Source organism: Synchiropus splendidus, chromosome 13 (genome assembly GCF_027744825.2).
Source record: "Synchiropus splendidus isolate RoL2022-P1 chromosome 13, RoL_Sspl_1.0, whole genome shotgun sequence".
Lineage (NCBI taxonomy): Eukaryota > Metazoa > Chordata > Actinopteri > Syngnathiformes > Callionymidae > Synchiropus > Synchiropus splendidus.
In genome coordinates, this window is record NC_071346.1 from 7,308,685 (window position 1) to 7,327,372 (window position 18,688).

Consider the following 18,688-nt stretch of genomic DNA (forward strand, 5'->3'; position numbering starts at 1 on the left):
GTTTTTTAGTCCTCAGTCACCAATTTCTATCATTAGGATTATAATTTAGAATTCATAGAAGTGAATTATAGATCTTGAACTCACCATAATTCCATCTCTAAGTCATTACAGTGCAATACTTACCAGTTAGTTAATGTTCAGTTCATGCTGAGCCTACTAAGTGATTTAATATTGAAATAAAGTGGTGGATGTTTTGAAAAGTTTCCTGTTCCTGTCGCTACGTAGCTGAGCTAGATTGAAGGACGACTGTGGGAAGCATTTGATTCTAAATAGAAACACGAGGGAAACATCCGCCTGCATCTGACGGAGGAGTCAGTCTGGGTCTTCTGGAGCCCAGACTGAACTTTGACATGAGCCTCTGCCAAAACAACGGAACATGGTTCCCATCTTAAGTCAACAGCAGTGCACATTCTGGCCTAGGGAACATCAGCAACCAAAAATAAACAACTTATTTATCTGTGTATTAGCCACTTATTAATCATTCTAAACATGTTAACCCTGACTATATTTTATTATTGGCAAAAAAATGTTCAGTAAATAAGCAATTTGTTATAACCTTCTCGTTACTATCCTGCCACCTGGTCTGACACGCACAGCCAAACAATTGTGTTGAGAAAACGCGAAGACTTACATTGATCCGTACAGAGCCCTGGAAGTGACATGCATGCGTTTATTTTTTTGAATGTGACTTGCATTGTGATGAGACTTATTCTATATTCTGACTTGCAGACAGTTACGAAGCCATGGCAGACATAGTGGTTACAGGAGGATGCCTACAAAATGCTTTGCTGGAGAGGCAGTTACACAAGCGCTGACATTTACCATTGTATCTTGAGATAAACATCATCTCGAAATTAAAAAAATTAAAAGTCATGCATGTCACATCCAAAAAAATAAATACATGCATGTCACTTCCAGAGCTCCGTACTTCCGTGACCTTCTCAGCAATATATATTTATTTATCTCAGCTCCTCCTCAGCCCACGATTAGAAACAGCAGTGCTGAAGATAATCCCCTTCCTTCTGTTCACGGCCATGTTCTGTGAGTCAAGACCCACAATCGGGAGCTGAGATGAAGCTACTCGTGACTGTCTAAGTCTGATGCTTCTGAGCGGGAGGAACATAAAGAAGCCCACTTCACTTCTGACTTACTGATTAAGGCATGGGGTGTAAGAGTTCTTGTCCTCCTCGATGATGGACACAATCAGAGTGATGAGCTTGGACCAGAAGTCCAGGTTTTTGATGCTCGGACCCTGCTCGTCGGGGGGAACCGCCTTGGACTGCAGACCAAAGGCATAGTTGAGTTGTGATGGTCCACACAAGCGAGGAGGTGTCGGGCAGCGCGCCACACTTACAGGGTCGGTCTGATACTCCCTGTTGTACAGATCGTGGCAGTTGTTGAAAATGTACTCGTAGGTGGAGTTGAGACAGGCTTTCACGCAGTCCTTCACCACCTGGCTGGCTCTGGGCGGACTCTGCAGCTCCTGGACCTGAGCAGACAAACGCGTCTTCATCTGGAGTCTCATAATAACAGCAGAGCCAAAAGTTCAACTGCAGCAGTCGTACCTTCATCCTGAAGAAGGTGATGCTGGTGAGCAAGTCCACGGTGGACTTGAGGTCCTGGAGTCTCTCAGGACTACTGGCGGGGAAATTATTCTGAACGCACAAACACACAGTTATTGGGACGTAGTTTCACTGAAAGCTCAACACAGATGATGATGTCTAACACAGTGTTTCAGGACGCAGTCGACTGGATTAAAAAAGAGCGTGTTACCCGGTACATGGACAAGTCGATCCTCAGCGAGTTGTGGAGCTGATCCAGTAGTTTGACGAACCTTTCCTTCTAAAGCCCAAACATAAAGTAGAGGAAACACTCAGATGAGCAGCAGCTGACACTTTTATTTGTTTATTATTTTACTAAACAAACTCCAGGGAGTTACGACGACCTCCTGCTGATAGGGTGTTTCAAAGACAGGGGGCGGGGCAACTCCACACCCTGAGGCAGGGAGTTCTGACTCACGCTTGAAGAACAACCTGAACTTCCAGAATAGTGGTCCTCTCAAAACCATCGTCCACGGAATATAGTTCAAGGAAGGGAAGGGTACTCACGCCAAAGTTGGACGCAGCGAATCTGTCTGAGGCCGAGACGTTGTTGGAGGACTGCGTGGTGTGAGCGTAGTAGGCATTGATGTTTGCCAGGAGCGTGCTCATGACTGCTGGGACTCCTGGACACATGTACTTCGACGACAAGCAGGCGAAGTGGCTGTTGGATAAAGACACAAAAGAATGTGGTGTTTTTAGGAAAGCTAAGTCAGAAACACACACTCTCATTTTTCAAGTGACATCAAGGTGTCTTGCCATCACGATCACCATCTCTACCTTGAAGCAGTGCGTCACATTTCACTCTAAAACACTATCCTTCAGAGTAGACAACAAGAGAGTCAAGCGTTTTGCTCCGCCACATTATCAAGTTATCCAAAGAGAATTCACCTCACTCCCTCCACCTATGTGGACACAGCTCAAACATAAAGCCGTGTAAATTATGAGCGTCTGCTTTGGCGGTTATTACACTGTAATTGGTCAGGGACCGCTGAAGTACCTCAGGTTCTGAGCTTTATTAAATACTAAATACTAACGTCATGGCCTGGTAGATGGACTCCACTCCGTATCGCATGGCAAACTCGTCCACTATCTCCTGAGCCGTTTCCTCGAAATACACCTTCCAAGCGTCGTCCCCCTTGGCATCAGGGATCTTCACCACCCCTCCGTTCTGCTCCTCAGTGGTGTACTGGAACAGATGCTGGGCAGCCAATGAAACGCACACAGTTATAAACCTCTGCAGATCACGGCGGGAATAGATGTATGAGCAGTGGAAACGGACCTCATGGAGACACGTGTACTGGACGTGATATGGAGCCACCGTTTCTTCTCCCTTGATTTCCACGCTGATGTGCATCCTGATGGCTCCGGACACGGCAGACTTGTCTGTTCGCTTGTCTGTGGAAGCCAAATTCAACAGTTCTTGTCAGTGTCTCTCACTGCGTCCTAAGCTGATCATGACTGGAACCCAAACTGACCCAGGTTGTACCACACGTCCATCTCGCCGCTCAGAGTGCGAACCTCGATGATGGTTTGACCCAGGAAGTCGTCACTTTCTCGCTTGAACCTCTGCTTGACTCGCGACTTGATGTCATCGTCCTCGTCCCACACGCGGACCTTGATGCGGTCGGAAGAGTTGTGGCATTCGCTGCGGCAACGTGAAAAGGTTACTTAGTATACAATACTTTTGTTTTTCATTTTCAAACTAACAGTGACTTACAAGTGGAAGTTCTCTTCCCAGACCGGGTTGAGGTTTCCATAGATGGTCTTGGTTCTCTTCTTGGTCTTTCCCACTTGGACAGTCACATATGGATCGCTGGATCCTGTTTTGTCTTTGGCCTGCAGGCCCTGGGCACAGACGACTGCACACAACACAGACGTTCACATTCATCCGTAGGTGACAGAGGTGCTGAGGAAGAATCCAATCTCACCGGTGATGCTGATCTTTGCCGACCACTTCGACGTCCCATCAAGGACACTTTGCTTGATCTGCTTCATCTGAGTTCCATGTGTTGCCTTGTCGAGGGCGAACACTTCGAGGATTAGCTCAAAGATCTCGGGCTTGTTCCTCTCCCGGATCTTCATGCGGTCCTTCAGGACCATGATGATGTTCTGAGTGCGGTCCTCAGCCCCATGTTTGGAGCTCTTCTCTGCAGCTCCTGATATGGAAACGGATGAAAACCACTCTTATGCTCCTTGTCCTTTTGTTCTACCAAAATATTGATAATTCACTTAAGCTGAACTACAATTTATAAGTCTTGAGGAAGACACAATCTCCAGAAGACGTATTAAAATCAATGCATATATTTTGCACTTCAAAATAAGAAATAATAAGACTAGAAAATAGGAGAAGTCCTCTGTCCTCACTCTGCAGGCAGTCGGCATTCAGCAGGTCTTGGCACTTCTCGTGACATTTGACGCCACACTCGGAGCAGCGCATGCCTTGCCGGGCGATGCCCCACAACAGTCCCTCGCACTCGTAGCAGTAGGTGGGGGTGGTGGCTGTCCACACCTCAAAGTTGTGAGGGGTCGTGGAGGAGATGGGATAGATGAGGGCCTGCAGCGTCTTCTTGTAAACGTGACTCTTCTGCAGAAACCAAACGTTGGGACTCTTACTTTCTAATCCGAGTCACGTGAAAGCACAGCGAAGGAACTCACCAGCTCCTCGTTGCCCAGCGTGGTGGAGGCCATGGCAGAGGTGATTCCAGCTTTCCTGGAGTTCTGCACTAAAGACTGAAGGTGCGACCAGATTAGAAATTAAGCCAGTCGAACGACAAACACAGGCCAGAGGCAGAGACTCACCATCGCCTGATGAAAAAGCCAGTGCGGGTAGATAAAATAGCAAAACCATGTTAGTGAAAAAACAACTTTCCCTCAGTGATGTGTTTCTTAGGGACTCACCAAATCTCTGACCAGAGGAATCGCCTTCCTCTTGCGCAGATCAGGCATACTGTCGATACTGTACAGTGCCCCTCCCATCCTGAATACACAAATAGAGCAGCTTATTCATCCATCTATTCATCTGTCCAATAATCTACAAAGTGATATGTTGTAGGATATAGAGGCACATTTGCGGTAAATGCGAGCTCACTTCCTAGCGGTTAACAGGCAGCATAGAAGGTGGCTATATCCCCAGCAGAACACCGTCCAGGAGGCAGGTTAGGCCTGTCTGATCATGATATCATTATTCTCAAGGACTCCCCCTGAGCTTTCAATTAGAGGGTGCTCCTGTGCATTTTAAATAATAGCAGTGCCAGTCCACATGGGGATAATTTGATTGTCTTCTTTTGGCTTCCTCCTCAGGCCTGGTGGCTCTGCCTCAGCTGCGGATCAGTTGGCAGCAAAGTCAGGACAGCCCACGAGAGTTCGATGCTCTCTCTGGACATGGGCCACCGGGGGTAGATCACCAGAGGATTCCCAGCCTATTGGAATAACAGCTCCAGGGCCACATTTAGGGGCGTAAATGGATGAAGTAAGTCACAGTGGTGGGAAGAACTAACAGGAACAACATGACAATGGACATTCTGAACAGCACATGAGCTGAGTCCGGCACATTCGGGATGCAATTCACTGCAATTGCAATTTCATGGGCTGAGTGAAACCTCCAGCAGTGATGTTTCCCATCTTCTGCAACTCAGTCCACGGACCGGTCAAGATTAACTCATCCCATAAGGGCTTCTCTGGGGTTGAAGAGAATACATTATAAATAAATTATGATATACATTATAAATATATTTTCATCTTTCAGTGAAGGTTTTCTTGCAGATCATCCACCAACACGTCCAACACACAGTACTTGAAGACACACTATTTCTTCGTGCCTAATTTGTCCACATGAAAGTTTCATTCTTCCACCTTTCCCTGCAGTCTTACCCTCGACCAGTGTGTGTTCTAATGTCACTTCTACGCCAGAAAAAACTCTCTCAAAAGCACTCACCCTCCTTTACCAAACCAGAGCGAGTTGGAAGTCTCTCCTCGAGCCTGATGCAGACAGAAGAAGTCATGAAGCACACGGAAAACACTACGATGCCTATACTAGTTGAATACTTACTCTGTTTCTTAGAAAATATTACATTCAATTTTACAGTATTTGCAGTCATTTTAAACACACTTTCCTTTTTAACTTGATAAGATTTGCATGAGTTTTTTTAATCATGTATAGAAAATATAGTTTTGCTCATGTATTAGGTTTTATATATGTTAATTTTAATGTCAGTGACAAGTATCTGATTTTATCTTTTCATTATGGTAGTATTATGTGTATACAGGGATTCACAAGTAGACAGTAATTTTTTTCTGGATTTATTTGTCTACGTGGAATGAAAAACAACATGACTTTTGACTAAGATACCTGTTGTTATTAATTAAAGATTTAAATCATTGTTCTTTTTTAAATACAGCAGTAATAAAGATAGTATGTTCATCTTAAAGTGGTAAAATTATTTCAAACTGTATTCTTCAAAAACACATTCATAAACTGCATTTACTAAGACATTTACTTTAAGACACAAAATTTTGCTTTTATTATCAACAAGTAACAGTAGGTAACTCTAATAATAATAAGCAGCTCTACTGTCAAAGAACAGTTGACATTTAAATCTGTTTGAAGAGGCACCACAATAGAGGGAAAATCCACAAGCCAGTATTTAAGATAATAACGGTCAGTTCTATGTTTGAATTACTGGTCCACGGGAGCAATTGTATTTCTTGCAAGAAATGCTGCAACATTTTAAGTCATTTTTACAGCAGTCGCTGACAGTTTTGCCCATTTAGAAACTACAGAAACATAGAGCAAATAAAATAATATTTAATAATTTGTAGCAATAAAACATGATGTTAAACTTAAATATGAATATTTCCTTCATAGCTATTAAATATTTTGGACAGGTAAATGAGTACTCAGGACTAGTAGAGTTTTCCTAGTAACTACAGTGTACTGCACTCTAACCATCACACCGAGGATTTACTGAGAGGGCCAATAGTATTGATCTGCCTTAAAGACAGACAAGATCCAAACATGTATTTATCTTAATGTAACAAGGTGGTTAAACAATCCGTCATTGATCCAAGCAGCAGCAGCTTGCACCTACCTGTTAGCATGCTCCAATGATGGTCGAGCAAAGTGCATGTGAGTGTCACTATGGCAATGACATGAAACTGGGAAGAAAACAAAGTGGGAACAGAAACAACAAAAAGGACGAACAAAAGAGGGCCACGTGTCAAACAAAATGCAAAGTGACACACACCAACATAAACAATCGAAGCAAGCCATTAATTGTCAGCAGAACTGAATTCAAAAGTAATGAACAGTAACAAAATGTGCCAAAAGTAAAAAGTCAAACTTGATGTGCACAGTTAAACTAAGAAGCTTGGTCAGGCAGTCAAACAGCGTTCTAGTGTCGCAGCACAAAACCTTGCTGTCTGTCAAGCCTTCGTGATGCCAATTCCACAGAAACCCAATCGTAGAATAGAAAGAAATTGATCAATTATGCACACGCATACGTGTTTGACAGACTTGGGAGACAGATTTCAAATGCTTGTGTTGTATTTCTTTAGCTCACGGCGCTAGTGAATTAAGATGTAAGTCAATACTTGAGGTGAGCCGGTGTTTCACGACACCGAGGTGACTTACCTCTCGGATCTGATCCAAGACCTTGTTGTAGAGTTTGAGCCAGTTCTCTTTGGCTCTGACCGCGGGGTCCACCGGCTCTTTGGGTTCCTCTACCACAGGCGGACTGAAATACACAGGACCAGGAGACTACTGTCTACTGTCTCAAGCCATTGTCATATTATCTAAAAACAAAAGACTCCAGGCAACTGAGGCGACAGCACCCAGAGTCTTCCTGTCTTAATATGCATTGAATGTAGACGCAGCAAAACCTAAAACCCTCATCTAAATGGCATCTTTGTCTTCATATCTTAATCTTACCTAAAGCCCTTAAACATTGACCAAGTGTGGTGGTGGTCAATGATCCCTGACTCTAGGAACCAAGTGTGACCTCACTTGTCTAGATCCACACAATTTAAGTCCGACTTCAACCATCTATCACTGGCTATTGGCGATCCAAACCATGTACCGGGTGAAGAATTCTCCTGTGTGGCTCCTACCTCTCAGGTGCAGGTTCTTTCTCCTCTGTCGGCGTCGGTGGTCTTTCCTCCACATACTCCGGCTCTTCCTCTATGCCAAGGCTCTCTTCTTCATATTTAGGGGACAATCTCTTCTCTTCCAACATGGTTTCCTCATCCACCCAAGGCTCCTCTTCAAGCTGAAGAGCTTTGTCAGCAGGGGGCGTCGTCTGTGAGACAGTGGGACTTTCCTGCTGAGGAAGAGTTGAACTTGGTGCCTGCTGGGTAGACGATCCCCCTGCAGTGGAGGGTGGCTGAGAGGACGGAGGCGCCATGGTGGCTGGGTGTGAAGGAGGGACCGAGTAAGCAGAAGCAGAGCTGTGCTGCTGAGTAGAGGTCGGGGGCTGAGACTGTGGAGGCTGAGCATTGGGGACAGAGGAGAGGAAGGAAGAAGCCAAGCCGCTGACGGCAGCTGTCAGAGGCTTGGCCATGGAGAAGAAGGACGTTGCAGAAGGGGCAGCTTGTGGTGGTTGTTGAGGCTGTTTCGGTGGCTGGGCAGCATGTTGACCCTGCAGGCCTGCTGAGGCGGGGCCGGTACCAAGACCCTGTTGGGGCGTCTGGTTAGAAGGCTGTGTCGAGGGTGGCTGTTGGTGTATAGAGGCCTGCTTCTCCAGCGGGGGTCTGGGGCTGGTTACATCAACAGTCTGAGGGGCAGTTGATGTCGGTGTGGGTGTGAACGGAGGCTCCATATCTTCACTGAGAGTCCCATCTAAATTATACAAGTCTTCGTCATCGTACATGATTTCCTCATCTTCATAAAGCCCCTCTTCTTCTCCCTCATAGAGTCCTCCGTCCTCCTCATCATACAGAGCCGTTTCCTCGCCTCCATCTTTGCTGTAGCCGCACTCATCGCTGTAGCCACCCTGGGTCTCATCAAGATCCCAGTCTGGAGAGCCCTTACTGTAGCTAACTGAGGAGTGGCAGGAGTGGTAGGAATCGTTCTCATCGTAAGGATCCCTCTCCTCGTATTCTCCAACATAGTCTTCTTCGCTCAGTTGGCTGCTGCACCGGCTGAGCTCTGCAGATGATGCGTAGCTTCCTGTGGGACTGAGGAAGAGGACGAGAGGAGAGTGTTCATTATGTGACGCTGACATCATATGTGACAATGCACGTATTTCAGGACGTAATTCAACCAAAATGTCAAACAGTGACCCAAAATGAAACTGGCTGCTAAAATGAGGCATGGCAAGTGAGATGTATCAGACCAGCTGCCAAGTGCAAAAAGAACAGGACAAAAAAAGAAACAAGCACTTGAAAGTTACTGGCTATTTTAAACCAAATGATGGCAAAGAAAAGGTGGAGATTGGATGAAGGCTGGCGAGAGAGTGACGATGGCAAGTGAGATCAGCGAGAGAGAGAACAGGAGAAGGAAGGAAAAGGTGTGTTTGGACGTGGTTCTGCCCAATATGCCCACACAAACGGTGGCTTTTAGAAGGTACAGAGCAGAGAAGTTTCATTTCCAACATGCCAATACACTCAGAGAAAAACTAGAAACACGATAATTAGCCTTCCCACTGTGTGATCGTTTTTTCGGAGCGACCATTCTGCTCACTCAATAAGTTACCAAATCATTACCCTCTTACATACTACCTCTGCTAATACAGGGAGCGACAGGGAGAGAGTGTCCGGCAGCATTAGAAGAATCCTGCGAGCATGCAAACTTTACTGTACATTACTTTTGAAAACTACTGTAACTAAAACAACTGTTTGAATTGCTGTGCGTCGATGTTTAAAAGTACATTAGGAAAACATTCTTAAATTTAGTGGGTGGCTTATATTCAGGTGCACTCAGTAGTCTGGAAATTACGGTAAGTACAGTAAAGGACGCCTCGGAAATACCTGATGGTCCTCTGATGCTGATACTCGGGGTCGTGGCTGTTGGCCGTACGTGGGTACGAATAGCTCCGGGAGTTTCTGTGCTGGTGGCTGATGGGATACTGGTGGACTGAGGCGTTGGGCTGGGATGTGCTGTAGAACGGTGGCGGAATGCTGTTGCTCGTCTCACTGCGATAGTCGCTGTCTCTGTCATCCACAGCGCTGTCAGGATCCTCATCTGCTGAGCGAAAAAATGAGACTTAAGAGGAAACAATAAAAGAGAAGCACAGCTGTGATGGCTGCAGGTGGAGCGTGTGCTACAGCGTCACCACAAGACAGGTAATTGAGACCAACCCCTGGAGTAGTTAAATAAGACAGAAAATGATCAGGAAACTGAGCAGCAGGAGAGGTTGACACTGTGGCACTAAGGTGACAGCAATAACAGCCATGCCGTTCTCTTTACATTAGCTGGTAGCATGTAGATGATATACAGTGGTACCTCGGTTTTCGAACGTCCAGGAATTCAAACAAAAATTTCTAGGTTTTCCATCCAATCCAGTACTCGAACGCCCCCGAAAAAAGCCGGAAAAAGCATAACGTGCGCGGACTGATCAGCGGACCCACGACGCGCTTTGTTATTCTGTATAATGCAGCGGCCAAACACATAGAGGAACAGCGCACCTGCAGCAGACACTCTACATTCACTCCTAAATGTTAAGGCTTGGAACGCATTATTTCTTTTTCCATTCATTGTAATGGGAAAAATCGATTCAGATTTCGAACAATTCTTCACGAACGGCCGTCTGGAATGGATTGTGGTCGAGAATCGAGGTACCACTGTATAAGACTAGAGTGAATCCATTTCAAAATTTCAATGGGAGGAAATAAGGCAGTCAAATGTATCTCCTTGCACAAATACAAAGCATGAAAGGAATTTCTCGCGCTTCAGTGTGATATATTTTCTTTCCCCTCCAAACCCTGTGCTGTTTCAGGCCCGGTCTGAAGTGCACTCACTCTGTTGGTCTCCCCACAGACTCCAATTGCCTGCAATGAAAGAAAATGGTGTCAGGATCGATTATGACCAACGCCGGTGTCCCAGCATAAACACACACTTATGTTTCCACAATCCCAAATGGAGCAAAGGAAGCGAGTAGTGCAAGTGCTGAGTCTCAAGTTTTCCAACCTGGTCCAGACAGCTGACTCAGCAGACCAAGCTGATGCTTGAAAGCATCCTGGACAAGTGTGCCTCCAGACATCTGATGCCATTATTGATCTCTCTCAGTGCATCCGCTCAGGACCTTCTACCCCCTCACACACTATGACCCGAGTGTGGTTACACACATAATGTCCATGTTGAGCTGGAGCAATCTAATTACATCTCAGCTGCTGAACACATCACGCTCATGTTGAGCACTAACTAACTGCTTTGGACAAACCATGATTGGTTACTTACAGCACTGGGAGCCTGGCGCACGGAGAGGACGCTCCTGCTCTTCCTGGTACGAGTACTGTGCAACAAAATTCACTAAATTCAGCTCTATTGAATAATGCATGTAAATATTACACGCAACTTACGTCTTGATCCCTCATCGCATTGAGCTGCTCCAACTTTTTGGCCCAATAGCGAGCCTCATCCTCAGGGATATCTGAAAAACAAATGGTTGAAAATGCTTCCCAACATTTGCCTTTAACCCTATTATTGCAATTACACAATTATATACAGGGTGCCTGAGTTCATTTTGATTTTAGGCCTGGGGAATTGTTGAAAACATTTCATAAATTTTAAAACTACTGGCAGTTATTCAACAACAATATTCATTTTTAAATGGTGAAATAATGGTTTATTCGATGATAAGAACTCTATAATGATATGAATAAGCAAACTGAGATGACAAACTGAAACTATTTGACACCCTTACATTACATTTTTATTTACTTTTACACTTTTGTCTGGCGACTGATCGTGCTTTATGAATGATTCTAAGTGGGACTCACTATCTTCTAACTAAAATAAAATCTTGTCACATACTTTCTAACTCATACTCTGAACATGCTTTCAGAGGACAGAGTAGTCAAAAAAATGGGTTAAAACTTGTATATCTATAGTTCACAAGGTGCATGTATTTATCACACAAGTAACATTATAAAAGTTGTAACTCTTTCACTGGGACAGTGGGTGATTTTTATTCCACCTCGATACTGGAGACTGTTTTCATTGAAGCACAGAACTGGACCTGTGACGCTGAATAGCCGAGGAGAGTCGACTGTGTTACGCCTTTTATCGAGCAGGGCCACAAACAGAGGTGTCTGGTGTACAGTATTGACCCGAGAGAGGAAACAGAAAATGACACCAAATCAATAAGAGAGCGGAGAGGTTGATCAGTGGAAAGGAGAAATCACACTTGGCTCCAAACGTTTCACTGCAAAACTAGGTCACGTTGATTATCAGCCCAAGATGAATTACACCGATGCTCATCCATCACGGCTCACGGCAAAAGCAGTCGCCGATTTTAATTATTCACTTCATGTCGTGGACGATTTTTCATAGTATCACACCCCCACCGACCAGCCACAGACTCTAATTGAGGAGAGAAATTGATTTTTTCCCCCCTTTAAATGATGTTTGATCTCACCGAGAGGAAGCTCAAAGCGCGTGTCGAGCAGCACCAGGTGGAGTGTGGGATCTTTGGTGCCACAGATCTCATTATCAGTCATGATGACCTGAGAGTCCAGGGTGAGCCACTCGCCCGGTCCTTCCTGTTGGTGCAGGAGAACAATAGTGCTGGCTCTTTTTATCCATCTTGCCACCATCCAAACACTCTCCAACACAGCACAAACTATTAAATAAACGCAGCAGTAGTGACCGAGCATGACTTTTTTTCCCACATACAATTGATGACAAACCTCATTTGACTGCCGGATGCTATGGAGGGGGATCCACACGGTGCCGACCATTGTGTCCCAAATTAACCCTTTGTTCCACACCTCCACCGTCAGGCCCAGGTCCAAGCGGTTGATCTCACTAGAAAGTTAAATATAGAACAAGCACCGCGGCAGAGTGAGGCATCGACTGGAAGGTCACATAAAGAATTCACAAGGTAGAGGGGTGCAAAACGGACAGGATGAATGAATGAAAGGAAAAAAGAGGAGAGGAGGTGATTTCAAGGGAGCTTTAATAAAGAAACGGAAGCTTGTATTTTCCATCGCACACGTACTTGTGCTGCAGGAGGGATGTCGAGGGGCAAAGTCATTTAAAGGCAATGGGAAGAGTGTGAAGGAGGGGACGGCTGGGTGAAACCCATCATTACGTAACGGCCTCACTGATGCAACCCTGCAATAAAGCTCGACGCCTCCGAACATCATACTAATGCTCCGGATTCTGCAGTCATCCCGCCTCTGCGGCCCACGTCCTAAACGCTTTTCTTCATTTATCAGCCATACATTCCACGCCGGATCGCTCTGCATTTCACTCCAGTGATCCCACTGAAGCCAGCTCAAACAAACTTATTTAAATGGATGACAGTAACACCTCGAGAGCACAGAGAAAGAGACGGGAAATAGGGCTCGGTATGGGCTGGAGATGAGCAGTGTAGGAGGAGGCGGGGTGGAAAAGATGAAGATCAAGGAGCCAGGGAAAAAGGAAGTGACAAAGGGAAGATGCTGGGAGGGAAGCAAGGTTGAGTAAAAAGGATGAGAGGTGCAGAATGGCCACTGGAGAGTTGATGAAAAATTGAAGGAGACGGCTGTTGTGGGAGGACGTGCAGACATGGCGAGGAAAGTCTATGAGAAGCAGTGGAGTGATAAAGGGCGCCGGGGATGAAACTGCGAGCGAGGAAGGGAGGAAAGTTTTAGAAAGCGCAGGAGATAAAAGAAACAAAGCACTGGAGGTAGAGACGCAGGAAGCTGGCTGGCGAGGATCAATGGGAAGGCAGGGAGTGAGAGCGCGAGCCGAGGAGGAGAACAAGATGAAAGACTCACAACATGAAGTCCTGCTCCCAGCTGGGCAGGTTGCCCCTGACAGCGATGGTTGTGCTCTTCACATTTTGCACTTTAAGAGTAACATAAGTGTTGAACTTCTCTGGGAGAGGGGGGAAAAGAGAATGCATTACAGACAAAAGCCTTCATCATATATTTTTAATCAGGTAATGCTTCTTCTCTTCAGGCCCCGCCCCTCTCTCTCATCCACCTCAGTCTTACCTTGGGGTCCATCCAGCTTGGCTTTCTTCACTGTGGGAGCACAGAGAGAAGCAAGATCACACACAGGTCCACCATCTGTTGTCATTAATGTACACTCGCTCCACAGATTTGCTCCTCAAAATCACTGCTAAACTATTTCTAAACACAGCACCTGCACTGATGGTGTCATCAATAAAACACAAGGGTTTTTTTTTTCACTAGAAAATCCCAGCACTTTCGCTGCAGCACCGGCTCTGACGTAGCGCACGCATGCATTTTTTATGTCCTACTAACCACCTCTTCTCACCACACACACACACACATCCCTATCACGAAGACGGCATGTGTGAGCACATAAAGGTGGTATAAATTGCGCAGCCGGCGGAATCTAAACCAATTTCCCTCCAGGGCGCAGTACTCTGTTTACTAAAGTAACATAAATCGGAGAGCAGATGTTCCAAAGCCATTAAGGAGTGAGAATATCTGTATGTTCTGCGCAGCTTAAAAAGTACACACAACAAATGCACAGCCCTCCCACATTCATCACAAGCATGCTGCGGCCAGGATGTTCTCATTTGTTCAGAACAAAACTCTAGTACTACTCATCTTGTGTTTGGAGGGAACTCTGCCGTCAGAGTATCACCAGCTCTTCTGTGGCAACCAAACTAAGAAGCAGACTATTTTACTGCCTTGTTGGCAGCATTAGATGCCAGTAGCATTAACCACACATGTTTTCTAGTTTTGGTTTGTGATGAATGACTTGGGAAATGGTGCATTCAGTGACTACTAAGAAAGGAGCTGCGGCTCCAGGACCAACGCAACCCAAAATGTCAAGGATATGTGAGTGTTTCTCAATGGACACAAGACTAATATTAAGTTTAATGAGAATATTAATATACATAATATTAAGTTGGATAAGAACATTTGTAGACAATAGACAATAATTTACATGCTGCTTTTCAGTCGACTAATCGTTTCGGAAAGTCAGTGACTAGTCGACCCTCAAATTTAGGTGCAGTTCTAGTATAAGGAGAGAACTCGAACTAAATAGCAATGACTTAAAATAGTGGCTGGAAAATGTTTGATGGAAAGCAGAGGCGAGATAACAATAATATCAATTGATTTTCTTGAATATTAGAAGACATTAGATGCCGTTTATTGTGTGAAAGAACGTGGGAAAATAAAAGACGTTCAACTAGATCTGTCTTATTGTGTTTCGATTTCTGTTTCTAAATTAATAAATCCTTTAAAAAATCTTATTCCAGCCAAACTGAAATGCGTCCCACCCACAATCCCCTTCATCACGCGTCCTCAGTTACTCCTCTCCTGATGACACCCTCTCATTAGTCAGAGATTAGTCAACCTGCGAGAAAGAGGTGGCTCGGTGTTCCGCAGCCAAAAACAATTGGAGCTCAAAAAGGTGATTCTCTGGCTCCAAATAATGGGCTTATCTGGCACTAGATTCCACAGTACAAATCAGTAAACTGCAGCAGAAATATTTTCCACACCTACAGTGATTCACTTCAAAGTTGTTAAGACAGTCCACTTAATTTGAAACTAATCCCTCTGCCCAGGAAGTCACTGTCCACCAGGAATAAATACAGCAGATTATTCCATTAACGGAGGATGGAAATCTATTTTTATGCACACAAGATGCTTAAGAAATGACTGTGAACACCGGCATTGCACTGCTGCCATACCGAGTGATAAGATCAATTGGAAGAGAAACGTTTTTATTGATCTGTTTCATAACTTTTGCTTGCGTTATGGCACTCAGCATATTTGGATTTTTTCCTACGTAGAGCTACTTCAGGTGTTCAGTTTGAGCCTCACCACAATAAAACCAGCCACCATCACGTTTGTTTACTCAACAGTGGAGGTCACATTGCGCGTTATTTTAGAGCTGAAACAGCACTAGATATATATTAGCACTTGAAAAGGATCAATAAAAAAGGAATTGGATTTTCAGCGGCGGAAGGTTGAAGTTTAATAATAGCCCACGAGAAGTCCCTGTGACAGAGCGAGTGGCGATGAAAAACTGCCTCCTTGAACTATATTTCGTAGCAGCTGCGTGTATCCAAGTGGACGGGAGGCCGTCATCATGTATCCGGCACGCCTGCCTGTAACCTATAAACAACGTGATGTGAAGGGTTGTAACATAGAATCGATGGGCTGAAATGTAGGTGATGGTGAGTAGCCTAGATCCAGAAAAAGGAGGTCAAAGCTATAACCATATATCACCATCGGATTAACAAACCTTCCCCATAAATCTGCTGCTTTAATTATAGAAGCCGCTGTACAGTACCTGAGACCCAGATATGATGCTCAGCCAAATGTATTTTTGATCAAAATGCAGGCGGTCGCTCTGACACAGCACATTCTCATTTGGGGGGGAAGCGCGCGGAATGCCAAGGAAGCAAGCCCGACGGGAAATCCAGCGAAACCTTCAACTTGAACTGTCAAGGAATGTGAAATGAGGTCTGGCAGGGGGAACTTTTGCCACGGTCTGGGACATGATTTAGAGACTTCAGAAGCAGCAGAGATAAACAGATCTGCAGCTGTCTTCGCAGCTGCTGACCAGAAACGTTGCAAAGTGGATTAGAATGCATGTTGTGCATCTAGAGAAGCGTCTTAAGATGAAAAATACTGCTTTGCTGGCAGGTGCACAAACTAAATTCAGCCTTTTTAAGAGGGCACAAGTGCTGCGGAGGCCAGGAATAGCTCCAGTCAGGTAAGCATGAATGATGTAACGGGAACAGAAGGGAGGCTCTCTGCCAATTCTCGTAGACTCTCCACACCACAGACGACCACAGTCTGCGTTTGTGAATGAAGAGCGCTCAGGGTCGTCATGACACATAGGAACAACTCAAGTTCCTTCAGTGGAAGAACGGAAGGAAAGAATGTAGCTAGAAGAATGAAGAAAAGGTGACATCCAAACCTCTCTCAAGTGCTATTAGTTCAAAAGCTGCTATTATTGGATTCACTTAATGAAATATTGGCCGTATAATACACTTCCAAACAAGACTCACTGAGAAAAAATGCTAAATACTTTAGTGGAACTGGCTTTATAACTTCAAACAGTAGTTCATATTTTGAACTACTGTTGTGTTTAAACAAATGGTGCTTCTGAATTTTTATTATTGTTATTATTGTTATGCATAACTTTGGCGCACTTTACAACTCAATTTCCGTCTTTATCATTCAGCAAGGAAAGGGTTTTTTCTTCCCACCGAAAACAGAGAAACACATCATCAGTGCTGGTGAAAACCAAACCGGAAGCAGGTGTTTTACGGCATCATGAGCAATTTCAGCATCTGCTTATTCATGGCAGCTCGGCATCATCAGGTGTTTTGCGTGGAGTCGTGTGGGAAGAGATGACGCATCGCTTGGAGGAAAAACAGCGTGCAAAATGACGCGCTCCCCCGAAAAAAAAAAAGCGACGCGTATTCCCTCACGAGCACAGCGGCGCGGCGGCAGCTGTGCGGCAGCGGCAGGGGCTTTTCCTCGCCCCCTCCTCCTCAGCATGTCCTCGCATGAATAAACAGGAGGAGGACACACACACACACACACACCGACACGGCTGGACACGTAGTGCCACTTATTGTCGGCAAGTTACTACAGAAATCAATTGATATGACGCGCCCGCATGTGCCATCGTGAATACAGGGCAGGAACTGAGCAGGTTTGGTCAAACACTCACGCGTGTCATTCATACGCAGGTTATTAAAAGTGTTTTTCATGATGACAAGAGATAAAAACAAGTGTTTGTGCTCGGGCGGCTCGATGAAAAAATGGCTATTCAGCAGAAAACCCGCCGGACTTTCAGGCGCGGATGCGAGCCGAGACAGTTATCACAGAGTGAAACATGAGAAATCTCCTCACTTACCTCCCACACATAGTAGGGACATCTCTGTTGTGGAGGCGGGAGCGTCCTCCACCTCTTCTCCGTGGTGTTGCGGTTCGCCTTTATATGATGCTCACCGGAGAAAAGTCTCGCCAAGCGAACACTTGCATGAGCATCTCTTCTCGTGTTCTGAGGAGCTGCGCTTCCTTGGGAGGACAGGAGTGGTACCCTCGCCCCCCTCGTCTCCTCCTCTGCATTGCTTCAGCGTACTGCCGCGGCTCCTCCTGCGCGCACCGCCATCTTGTTTCAGCAGCAGCGTCGCCGCGCGCCGCTCTGACGTCACACTGGTTAATGAAGAGCAGGTGGAGAGAGAGAGAGAGAGAGAGAGAGAGAGGTGAGCGGAGGAGAGCGGTCCGAACCATTCATGCGCTCATAAACCCGTGCGGCGGATGCAGCGCCATTCATTTGCAGTGGCGTGAATCATCCAGTGTCGGGATCATAGTTTAGATACAGAGACTGAACGGAAGACACAGAGGTTTAATGGACGCACGGCAAATCCTGATGACGGAACCAAGCATCAGTAGTTGATGCTCCTCGAATAAACTGCACTATACTGTACCGTCCTATACTATACTGTGTTATACTATACTACACCACACGACACTATACTATACTATACTACACTACGCTACACTGTGCCATACTATACTATACTAGACTAGACTACACTACATTACACTACACTACACTACACTATACTATACTATACTATACTATACTAGACTAGACTATACTAGGCTACACTGCACTACACTACACTACACTATACTATACTATACTATACTACACTACATTACACTACACTACACTATACTATACTACACTATACTATACTATACTATACTATACTATACTATACTACACTACACTACACTACACTATACTACACTATACTATACTATACTATACTACACTACATTACACTACACTACACTATACTATACTACACTATACTATACTATACTATACTATACTATACTACACTACATTACACTACACTACACTACACTACACTATACTATACTATACTATACTATACTATACTACACTACATTACACTACACTACAC

General features: G+C 45.1%; 1 protein-coding gene across 1 annotated transcript in view; it reads right to left on the minus strand.

Moving 5' to 3' along the window:
* The window catches only part of LOC128769105 (protein unc-13 homolog A-like), a 25,129-nt gene extending 7,263 nt beyond the window's left edge, over positions 1-17,866 (minus strand). The window contains exons 1-26 of the mRNA XM_053882419.1: positions 17,602-17,866; positions 13,737-13,766; positions 13,518-13,617; positions 12,444-12,561; positions 12,173-12,296; positions 11,115-11,185; positions 10,993-11,047; positions 10,554-10,583; positions 9,564-9,777; positions 7,707-8,771; positions 7,231-7,333; positions 5,536-5,579; positions 4,500-4,578; positions 4,401-4,406; positions 4,257-4,331; positions 3,966-4,185; positions 3,530-3,757; positions 3,319-3,460; positions 3,077-3,246; positions 2,881-2,996; positions 2,636-2,799; positions 2,109-2,262; positions 1,774-1,842; positions 1,566-1,655; positions 1,355-1,489; positions 1,152-1,279 (exon numbers count right to left, since the gene is read on the minus strand). Coding sequence (XP_053738394.1) covers positions 1,152-1,279; positions 1,355-1,489; positions 1,566-1,655; positions 1,774-1,842; positions 2,109-2,262; positions 2,636-2,799; positions 2,881-2,996; positions 3,077-3,246; positions 3,319-3,460; positions 3,530-3,757; positions 3,966-4,185; positions 4,257-4,331; positions 4,401-4,406; positions 4,500-4,578; positions 5,536-5,579; positions 7,231-7,333; positions 7,707-8,771; positions 9,564-9,777; positions 10,554-10,583; positions 10,993-11,047; positions 11,115-11,185; positions 12,173-12,296; positions 12,444-12,561; positions 13,518-13,617; positions 13,737-13,766; positions 17,602-17,623 — 3,752 coding nt within the window. The 5' untranslated portion in view covers positions 17,624-17,866. The remainder of the gene's footprint in view (positions 1-1,151; positions 1,280-1,354; positions 1,490-1,565; positions 1,656-1,773; positions 1,843-2,108; positions 2,263-2,635; positions 2,800-2,880; positions 2,997-3,076; positions 3,247-3,318; positions 3,461-3,529; positions 3,758-3,965; positions 4,186-4,256; positions 4,332-4,400; positions 4,407-4,499; positions 4,579-5,535; positions 5,580-7,230; positions 7,334-7,706; positions 8,772-9,563; positions 9,778-10,553; positions 10,584-10,992; positions 11,048-11,114; positions 11,186-12,172; positions 12,297-12,443; positions 12,562-13,517; positions 13,618-13,736; positions 13,767-17,601) is intronic.
* Positions 17,867-18,688: the final 822 nt, after the last annotated feature.